Source organism: Bombyx mandarina, chromosome 10 (genome assembly GCF_030267445.1).
Source record: "Bombyx mandarina strain Sakado chromosome 10, ASM3026744v2".
Lineage (NCBI taxonomy): Eukaryota > Metazoa > Arthropoda > Insecta > Lepidoptera > Bombycidae > Bombyx > Bombyx mandarina.
In genome coordinates, this window is record NC_143217.1 from 10466092 (window position 1) to 10477263 (window position 11172).

General features: G+C 34.5%; 1 protein-coding gene across 1 annotated transcript; it reads left to right on the forward strand.

The window, feature by feature from the left end:
• Positions 1-8521: 8521 nt before the first annotated feature.
• Positions 8522-10318, forward strand: LOC114243218 (protein Asterix). The gene is made up of 4 exons (XM_028174622.2): positions 8522-8698; positions 8851-8962; positions 9624-9739; positions 10160-10318. Exons 2-4 carry the CDS (start codon positions 8851-8853, stop codon positions 10256-10258), a joined length of 327 nt encoding a protein of 108 aa, XP_028030423.2. The 5' UTR covers positions 8522-8698; the 3' UTR covers positions 10259-10318.
• Positions 10319-11172: the final 854 nt, after the last annotated feature.

Below are 11172 nucleotides of genomic sequence, written 5' to 3' on the forward strand. Positions count from 1 at the left end.
GTGTAAAACAAATCCTTTTAGAACAATGCCTTTTAGAAGAAAAATAAATGCACTTAACATAGACCCTGAACTTAAGTATCGTTTAATCCAATTTACGAGAACACACGCAAGTCGGCTACTGTTAATGTCTATGCCGTGGACCACAGTATCAACTTAACACCGGGTGGACCGTGAATTCATACATCCATTTAAGCAATAAAAAAAGGAATACAATAGCAAACACCCTGTGAATATATTTGTACAATTTTTTTTTTAAATATGACCCTTTCACTGTTCCACATAATTGAGGAGTGCGCAACCAACACAAAGAGCCTATCGGCAACGCGTAGTTAACAATGTTTTATATTACGAATCGGTTGACAATGGGTACCCCTTTCTTAGACAATTTCGTTCACAGCGAGCTCCGGAAGTCGAATCCTCACCCTGAAATTACTAATCCTTGGCTCAACAGGACTCATATTGTCGGCCAAACTCCGCCCCCCAAAAGATTTGTCAGCACGTGACGCGTTTTTGTAAATACTTTAGGGCATTCCAATTCATAGTACGTAAATGAAATTTGTGAAAAGATTGAAGAAACCGTTACGCAAAACGTTTCACTCTTCGTTTTCGTAGTTAAGCAGCAATTACAAAATAATCTATACTTCTATACTAATATTATTAAGAGGAAAGATTTGTTTGTTTGTTTGTATTGAATTGGCCCCGAAACTAAGGAACCGATTTAAAAAATTCTTTCACTGTTGGAAAGCTACACTATCCCCGGTTCACATAGACTGTATTTATTATATTTAAAAAAAAATTAGGGAACCTTACTGAAACTCCAATAATGTAACCTAATGTGTAAAAAAATTACCTAAAATTCTTTACATCGCGTGCACTACTAACCAAGCGAAGCCGGGGCGGGCCACTAGTATATACAGCTATTATAATAAATTAGCTCAACCGAATTATGACAACTTTAGATATTGCAAAATAGTAACATTGCACACTGATTACTACAAGGGCGCCTACGCACGCTTTTAAAGTCTTAGTTCCTAATTATCTCGTTGGAGCCCGGGATGACCTTGTCATGAACTGCAACCGCTCATTACCGAATTACCATCCGCCCTCGCCTATACTTACGGCACCGATTTAAATAATAAATATCTTATCTAAATAACAGGTAACCATTGTTTTTCCCTCGACGATCACCGCCGTAATGACGTATATTATGTTGGATCACTAATAAAATTAAGCTTGTCAGGTAATTCAGTTCAATTTTGGCAGAATCGTGTATGAATCATTTTAATATCGAAAAATTAGATCGTAAAAATGTTATTATAGTGATGAATCAAGTTTCCTTGTCCACGTGTTTATCAAGATAATAAAATAAAATTATTGTATGACCTCTTCAAAACGTATAATTACTTATTACTCTTTTTTTTTAAATTTCTGAGTAAGTTCCAATATGAAGTGCATACATTAAAAATATGTATAAACCTTACTTACTTAGTTATAAAACTTTCTAGGTACGTCCAGGCGCTGATATCTGGTAGTACCAAATGGTGGGCTCTAGTATAGTACGTACTAATTAAAACTACTTTTACGGGTCGAGTTTGATCTTGCGTTTTTACAGGCATTATAGTATTTCCAACGTTTCGGATACTTTAGTTTTCGCGGTCACGGCGACTAAGCTGTTATTCGTCGACATTTGAATATTGTACTAACTTTTTTTTTAATGATTGAAACATTACTGGTGGCCCGAAGGCCTTTCCAGTTTCACCAGGACAAGTGGGCGAGCAAAATGCTCAGCTAGGAGGGGTGGGATTTGCTAACAACTGCCCGAGCGCCTCCGAAGGAGACCTAACAAATGTACTAACTATCAACTATTGGCCTTTATAAATATTTCTAGACTTTTACGTTTTATTTGAATGAATGAATGAATGAAAAATCTTTATTGCACAAAAATATTGTACAAAGGCGAACTTAACGCAATGCAGGCATTCTCTTCTCTCCAACACAGAATTAAATAAAAAACTCCTAGAGCTCAAGATACTGTGACTACAAAAACTGTAGGTATAGTATTCGAAACATCGAAAATAATGAATTGCAATAAAAAAAACGCGAGATTAAATAGTAAAAGTAATTTTAATTATGACGCGACTTTTTTTAGGATTGAGGGATTACTTACTTACTAAACAGTTTCACCAGGACAGGTAGGCGAGCAAAGGCCCAGCCAGGAGGGGTGGGATTTGCTAGCTGCCCGAGCGCCTCCAAGGAGACCTAACAACTCGAGGATCGTCGTCGTGGCCTAAAAGATAAGATGTCCGGCGCATGTGTTGAGCGATGCACTGGTGTTCGAATCTCAGGCGGGTACCTAATAATTTTTCTATAAGAAATACGTACTCAACAAATGCTCACGATTGACTTCCACGGTGAAGAATAACATCGTGTAATAAAAATGAAACCCACCAAATTATAATTTGCGTAATTACTGGTGGTAGGATCTCTTGTGAGTCCGCGCGGGTGGGTACCACCACTCTGCCTATTTCTGCCGTGAAGCAGTAATGCGTTTCGGTCTGAAGGGCGGGGCAGCCGTTGTAACTATACTTGAGACCTAAGAACTTATAACTCAAGGTGGGTGGCACATTTAGGTTGTGGATGTCTGTGGGCTCCAGTAACCACTTAACACCAGATCGACTGTGAGCTCGTCCACCCATCTAAGCAATAAAAATAAAAAGAGTAGCTGCTTCGCGAATGAATCTACTAACGGATCCGAATCGCGATCCGCTGAGAAGACCCGGCGAGAAACTCATCGGGCTAATGCATAGGTTAAGTTGCACGTCGAACTCTTTGCCGAGTTCGATGAGTACGGCTACCGAGGTCCCTAAGCCTGCTCCTAGTGTTAGAGCTAACGAGGCAAATACCGAAGAAAATACTATAGTAGGGAATACTAAATCTCAAGAGATTTTTTTTTATTGCCTTTGTAGGCAGACTACTGTTAGATTTCGAGGGCAGCTGTAAGTTGCCTTCGCATTACCCAGCGAAAACACAAATTAAGCTTATGAAAACTACCAACAACTATGCATAATTTAACAATTAATCATGTTTTGCATTTACTTTGGGCCAGTAATGTATACTCGCATATATTATTATATAATATGGAATATAAAAAAATTGTAAATGTGTATTAAAACTTTCGTAGAGCTCTAGTATATTAATATCACATTTTTTTAATAAAGCATGACTTCCTTCAAAAACCGATAGCCACTGAGATTGTTTAGTTCATATTAGTTAAGTTATTTTTATTACCAAAATCACGTTACCTATATTATTACATACCATTTGTCTCCAGTCAGTTCAGTTGTAACAAGCTACTAGACAATAGATGGCGCTAGTTGCAAGTCACGTTCTAATATTCAAATTTAGTATTAAACTTTGAAACAATGCTCAAATGAAAGAATTTAAATAAACACAAAATATTTATTTAAATTCTTAATCATAATAAATTAAATATTAAATTCATTAACAGTGCGCTTCTAGAGATTTTTTTTGCCAAGTACCATCCGGCTTTGGAATGAGCTCCCCTCCATGGTGTTTCCTGAGTGCTATGACATATCCTTCTTCAAACGAGGCTTGGGGAGAGAGCGGAAGGCAGCGGCTTGGCTCTGTCTCTGTCCATTGCTGAAGTCCATGAGCGAAGGTAACTCCTCACCATCAGGTGGGCCGTATGCTCATCTGTCTACATCAGCAATAAAAAAATATAAAAAAGTAAGCATTCATTTAAATTAAAATTTAAATATTGGAGTGCAACTAGAGAGCCCTAAGTCCAGCAGTGGACTGCAATAGGCTGATGATGATGATGACATAGATATTACCTACTTACATAATAATATCTGACACATGTTTCAATTGGGTTCAATCACTGGGTTATGGCTAGGTACTTTTATAATAATAAGACTTTCTCTATTTGGTTCTTTAATTATGAAATGCTTCGAAATTAAGCAGAGGACAGAGAGCTACCCGTATTACCTACGTTGATTATCTATGGAACTACCTATTTACCAATCTAGTCTAGATCTACTTTCCTTAAAGCCGCACTTAATTTTATGACTTAATGTTTATTAACATTGGCATCTTTATCCCTTTTGTTTAAGCACGTTGTACGCCATATGCAAAATCGAGTATCTTCATTCAGGCCACGGTGCTCACCGGTGAGCCTTATCTTACTGAACCGTTCGGGCCATGAGGAGCACCCGTGAGCCACGTGAGTATTCTAACATAAACGATTCCTACAAGCCACAGATTGCAGCTATCAAATCAAACGCATATTTTGGATTGGGCCACGTGGCCCTTTAGCCGAACCGAACGATGTGGTTTTCAAATCCAATAAATAGAAACTTGTAGTTTTTATCAAGCCTATAAAAACCTAATAAGTCTTTTGAAATATCTTATTAACAAGACGTTAAAAGTTGCGATTTTTTTCTTCCGTGCAAACTATCGCATTTTATAAATTTTAGAATGAAAATCTAAAGTTGATAAAAATTACTAATTCCCTGATTTTGGCTTGGCTCGAATGGTATAGTAGGTACACTAGGCCCACCGGTGGGTCACAAAGCGTTCGACGTGCTTAGGAAGGCAGAAGTAAGGAAGACCATCTTGTTTAGGAGGCAAGTTGAAAAAGTGCCAACCTGCCCCTAAAGAGTAATGTATTGTTGGAAGACTCGTAGAAACAGCGCTAATAGCTATAGGAAATGGAAATATATTAATATCTACCTATAGTAGTTTTAAAATCTCAAATACCTTTGTACAATTTGCGTAGGAAATGTTTCTTTCTTTCATAATTTAGTATCCTACTCTTAATGGTTTACGGGTTTTTTTTTTAATTTTTTCAATTTGCTACTATGACGCCACTTTAAATGGCTCTCTTTCAGCGGACACTTTTAATATACCTACTGAGATGATCCTCTTTACTTCTACCATCCCTATTTTTGTTACCATAAAGTTATTTAATTTGAAAAAAACCAAAGCGTCTGACCAACTTACGACTTCAAATTTACTTAACTTAAAAACGTACATTACCTAAGTATTGTTACAAACCTAAACTGTTATGATGTCTATAAGCTTTAATCTACAATAAAAACACTCAAATACCTATAGGTACCTCTACCGAACGTAGTTCCTTCGTAGTTTAATACCTAGACATAATTAGCTTAATAAGAGGTTTAAGGCTATTTTGATGAAATTAAAAGTAATAGCAAATTTGATTCACGTTATAAGAACCATGAAATTATTTTAAACGTGGTAGGTATGTTACTTCAGATTTCACATTTAAAACGTGTGGGCGAGACACGCGTGAAAGCCTCGAGCTGTGGGCGTGCGCCGATCGAACGACCAATAGCAAGTCCACGTACCGAAACGAAACCGACAAATATTTATCAGTATTACGACGCCCAGTTGCATGGGTTAATTTTAATTGCATATTCTTATTATATTATATTATTCTTATTATTAACCGTGAAGTGTACTTTCTATACCTACACGCAGGTAAAGTTCCAACGACTGAGCCGGCTTTTTTTTTTTAAATAACTACCAATTTCGAGAATATTCTACTTAAAATAAACGGGGAATCTTCCCAAAATATATGTACCAAGCATTAATAATATACCTATAATTATGGTTATAATAGAAGAACTTTGACATCTTATGCGAATATTAGTAATTAATATTGCTTTGTTAACTACGAGCCAATCTCTGTCAATTAAGCTTTTGATTTAAAAATAGAGCTAATGATAAAAGCGCGGCATTTTATTGTCGGAGGTAAAACATATTTTCTGTTCAAATTATTGCAATATTTCATAAAATTTTATTAGGTACCTACCTATATCTTTTATGAACGTATTTTCTTTAAAAATCCCAAAAACGGCTATGAACAAATCTGACTTGAGATTTTGTCAAGAACCGCATATTTCCGAAATTAATATAAAAATTTCTAAAGATGTGTGACTGGACGATTTCGGCTTTCAATGTCCTTTGAGTTCCCTTCCAAATCTCGTTTAAACATGAATATTATTGTGCATAAGATTATTAAGCAATTCAATGTATTTATGCAACAAGCGAGAAACTAAAAAATCAATCATTGAAACTAAATGTAAGATGCATTTCTACAAAAAATTTAGAAACTCCGAAAACTATTTTAGAAAGACTTCTTTTGCCCCTCCTTCCTTTCATATAAAGACTCCTCCTTGTACCTACGCTAACCTCCGTAACTCTACATTCGTAGTGATATCTATCATAGAATAGAAGTTATTTGACAAAAACTTGAATCGACCAACAACATTTTCAAAAGTTGACATTTGTTAAACTTTCGAACAACAACAATCAAGTCAATCTACCGATCATCGAAAATATTTGCTAATATAGGCTGCATTATTTTTGTCTGTCTAATAAAAGAACAACGAATCATACAAACAAAATCTACTTGTTAATTTCGTCTCGCCATAAATTAAGCCACGACGACTTCAAAATTTGTATTTTAAAATCTACATGTTTTTTGTTGAAAATTACTACAGTATTCGTGGTCACTGACGAAAACGGTAAGGTATTCGGAACGTCGGAAATAATAGACAATAAAAAACGTGAAATTAAACCGTAAAAGTAATTTTACCTATATCTACGACCTTTTTGTTATACCATTAATTATATAATATGTTATACCATTAATTAAAATAAAATTTGGCTGTATGCTATGATATCTCCGCTTTTCCAACAAGAAAAGTGAAAATACCACTATTACCACTACCACAGTCAACAGTCAGACTTTTTGGCGGGAACGTGAGGAGCGAAGTTGTGTGATTTTTTTTATTTTGTCTATTTAGTGTGTCTTTAGGTTTAAATGTATAATAACGTGGTTTATTCACTATTTAATACCTATGTGTAAAAGTGCGCAAATGTGGGAAAATGAACAAAACCACTTGATGTAGCCTCTCGGGATCTTCTACAAAGTCCGCTGAAAAAGTCTCAGTAAATAACCACCATTTTATTGAGATTATATTTCATCCCATATCATCTTATCTCCTTTCATTTAATTAGATGCTAATTAATTAATGTTCTAAATTAATCAACTTCATTTCATTTCACTTCATAATAACATATACATAACAAAAATAATAAAAGATTAGGCTGTATGGCATGATACTTTTGTCTTTCAAGTTGAAAAAATAGAACTACTACCGTAAAATGGGGCGATTAGGGACAAATTCCAACTTTATGAGCAATTTTAAGGTAGTTGTTGATGTATATAATGCTATATCAGGATCAAAATGATTGAGTCTTGGGGGCACCTTTGCTGTCTAATTTAAAATTATGCAACTAGCATTCCAGTTTAAGCAAAAAATGCAAAAATAGGTGTAATCCCTATTTACCCGAAAATTGCGGTTAATTGGGACGAAATGAGAAATTTGCTAGGGTTGGCACTACTTTTATTTTTATATATAGTTTTAATTTATTTATTTATTTAGTTGCACCAACAAAGTGATCATCAATAAAAAAAATTGAAAAACTGACAAAAGTACATGGCAGACATCACCTCAATTATAGGTGCAATCGACAGTGCAGTAACAACAAAATATATATATATATATATATATATATATATATTTACACATATATAGTGGGCTTTCTTAGAAACGGTTTATATTTCTCCGTTCTTGGTAAGTACTTAGGGGCTGATATTTCTATCTGGGTTAAGAGATTAGGTGTGTCGGTTATTCCATGGATTAATCAGATGAATACCCCCACTCTGAACAAATATTAAATATTTTATTATGTATTACTTAGACATTTTTGTCCACCTTGAGATTTCATTGATCTTGTTACATGTCTCTGCAAAATCGACTTACTTATATTAAAATGCTTATCTATTTCAACTAAAGACTTATTCCCAATTCCGCTTCGATAAACCAGATTTTTACCAACAAATTTAAAAAATATTGTTATAACTACATAGACAACCCTACAAACCTGTACCTATTTATACTTAGGTCGTTTCCATTTCACGTATTCTCATCCCAATTGACCCCTTTTTCGTTGTTATTTGTACCTAAGACGTCCCCAATATCCCCAAAAACAACAGATTTTTACATGTACTTTTATTTAATCAAATACATTAAAACCAATAACAACTAAGACTTACCTTTAATATATATGCTGGTTCAAACACTAAATAACGTTTATAAATCATAGTCGTCTTCTATTAATATCAAATAAATAAAAGAGAGCAAAGTTTCTAGCACTAAAATAATTACCACCACAGGCAGTTAATTTGAAACGCGATTTTTTATAAGTTAGCAGATATTAACATGCATATTCAGAGTTGTTTTGTGAACTTTCAACATTCTACTATTAAACTACAAAAAAATGGAAGATTTTGCAATGAATATAAAACTTATATTGAGCGTCGAAAGATTTTCCCGGTTTTTTCCCGATTCGCCTTTCAATCCCTAATCGCCCCATTTTACCGGTACTAATTACTACTGTCAGTGTCAACAGTCAATTTTGTCTTTCATAAAAATAGTACAAATTACAGTGTACTTATCTATTTTAAATTACATTTTAAGTGCATAAAACAGAAGAACAAATTACAAAACTTACCCAAATTTATTCGTTATTAAGAAGAGTAACCGCTACAAATATTTGTGGGCCTATAATAAAAAGTGGAAAGGTATCCTGAATGACCTCAACTACTTTCCTTGAAAATATTTTCAATGCTTTTCATTACATTAATAGTGTTTTTTTATGTTTTTTATTTAAATTTCATATTCCAATTTCATTTTCTACCCAACTTTAATTTTACTATCTGGTTTGATGTTTTAGATGCAGTTGTCAGCAGATCCACGTCGCGCTGACAGAGAACGTCGCTATAAACCACCTCCACCCACTTCTGCTCCAGCAGAAGACCTAACCACAGATTATATGAATATTTTAGGTAATTTACTAATAGTCCTACTATTTAATTCTGATCCTTCAGCAACAGTTGTGCTTGGGAAAGGGTATTTGGGTCATTCTCAAGGAATATGCAGTGCGGAAAGGATGTTTTGAACAGACACAACATTTAAACTACATGTGCACTCCTTTGTCTGTACAAGCTCTGACCCAGAGGGGTATTATGTGGGTTTTGATATAGGGAGCCAAGATATAAGGTCTATGCTGAACATATCGGCTTGTGCAATTTAAATTAAAAAGAGATGTAACCCATTGAAATTTAATAAATCATATGTTACAATGTTAAAAAACATAATAATAAAGAAAAGCAATATGTAGTGTATGATAAAATAAGCTTATATAAGAGTCGTCTATTATCAAAGGTGGCAATCTGTGCATTTGGACAAAAAATTTTTATTGATATGTCAATACAGATTTATTTGAATATAATCGTCTCCTTCAAAGAATACGGTTCAAAACCTGCATTAAATAAAGGTTAATAGTTAACCCGTTATTTATCTAAGATGTCGTTCTGAAGAGTTTTGTGACTGCCAATGGAATACAAAGTCAATAATTCGTTTTTCAGATTTACCAATCATTGTCCAAAAGTCAGATTGCCGCCTTTGATAATAGTCGACTCATAAATAAGTTTTCTTTTGTTTCAGGGATGGTATTTTCAATGTGTGGCTTAATGATGAGATTGAAATGGTGCGCGTGGACAGCTGTATTTTGTTCCAGCATCAGTTTTGCAAACTCAAGAGTTTCAGATGACACTAAACAGGTGACTATACTTAAATGTATTTCAACAAATAAATTTATTCTATTTGGAGAAGAAGGAAGCTATCTTACAATCTTGTGATAAGAGTATTATTACTACTGCCGATTCAATGTTCACTTCCTGTATCAAACAATAATATCTAATGTTAATACTGTTAATTAACAGTTCAATCTATTAACTCTGCTTTGTGATTTTTTTATACTGTAATATTAAATTTACATTTGCAAATTTTACATGTTTAAATCAAGAAAGGCTACTTGTGTTAATCTCCATTCATATCGTACCAACAAGTTCTGTATCAAGAACGAAATATTGTATGTATGGGAGAATGCAGATATTATACAAGTCGTTGTTTTCTAATTTGACAATATTTAATTGATTCTCAAAAACCACCAGTTTGATTTTCATATTTTTTTGTTTCAGATTGTGAGTTCCTTCATGTTGTCCATTTCAGCAGTAGTAATGTCATATCTTCAAAACCCTGCACCAATGTCACCACCTTGGGCAGCTCTTACTACATGATAATATAGAATAAACATATAGTTTCTGTTAATTTACAAAAAATAAAAGAATCACTGTTAATCTCTTGTAGTATTACCATTTTAATTCCAACTTGAAATGCTTGAATTATTTGGTCAAACAACGTTCGCGCCATCTAAACATAAAAGACATATCATCATTCTCCTGCCCTTCTCCCAGTCACCTGGGTTCTGCGCAACAGGTTTTCTCCTTCCATACTCTTCTATCATATACCATTTCTACACTCACTCCACTCTTGCACATTTCGTCTTTCACGCAATCCATCCATTTCTTCTTAGGTTTACCTCTTCCTCTCTACCCTTCCACATTCATACTTAACACACTCTTACCAACCTCATTTTCATTTCATCTCATCACCCATATACCATCCCAAACGCGCACTTCTCAACTTCTGTCAGGTGCCACTTTCAGATTTCCTCTAACATATTCATTCCGTATTCTATCCATTCTCGTTACTCCACACATCCATCGCTACATTCGTTTCTCTGCTGCATGCTATCGCCTTTCATCCTAAACATAAAAGACATTATATTAATATTGTTACATTGCACCTTTAAAGTTTTCATAATTTCATTATCTTACAAAAATATTGTTTCATATTTATTCTTTTTTTTTTTATTGCTTAGATGTGTGGACGAGCTCACAGCCCACCTGGTGTTAAGTGGTTACTGGAGCCCATAGACATCTATAACGTTAATGCGCCACACACCTTGAGATATAGTTCTAAGGTCTCAGTATTGTCACAACGGCTACCCCACCCTTCAAACCGAAACGCATTACTGCTTCACGGCAGATATAGGTGGGAATTTTTTCATTTTCAAAAAATTGTCAAATGAACCTGTGTATTCAAAACTCAATATGTATGAGCTTAGTTCCCTTTGCCTGGCCAACTGGAC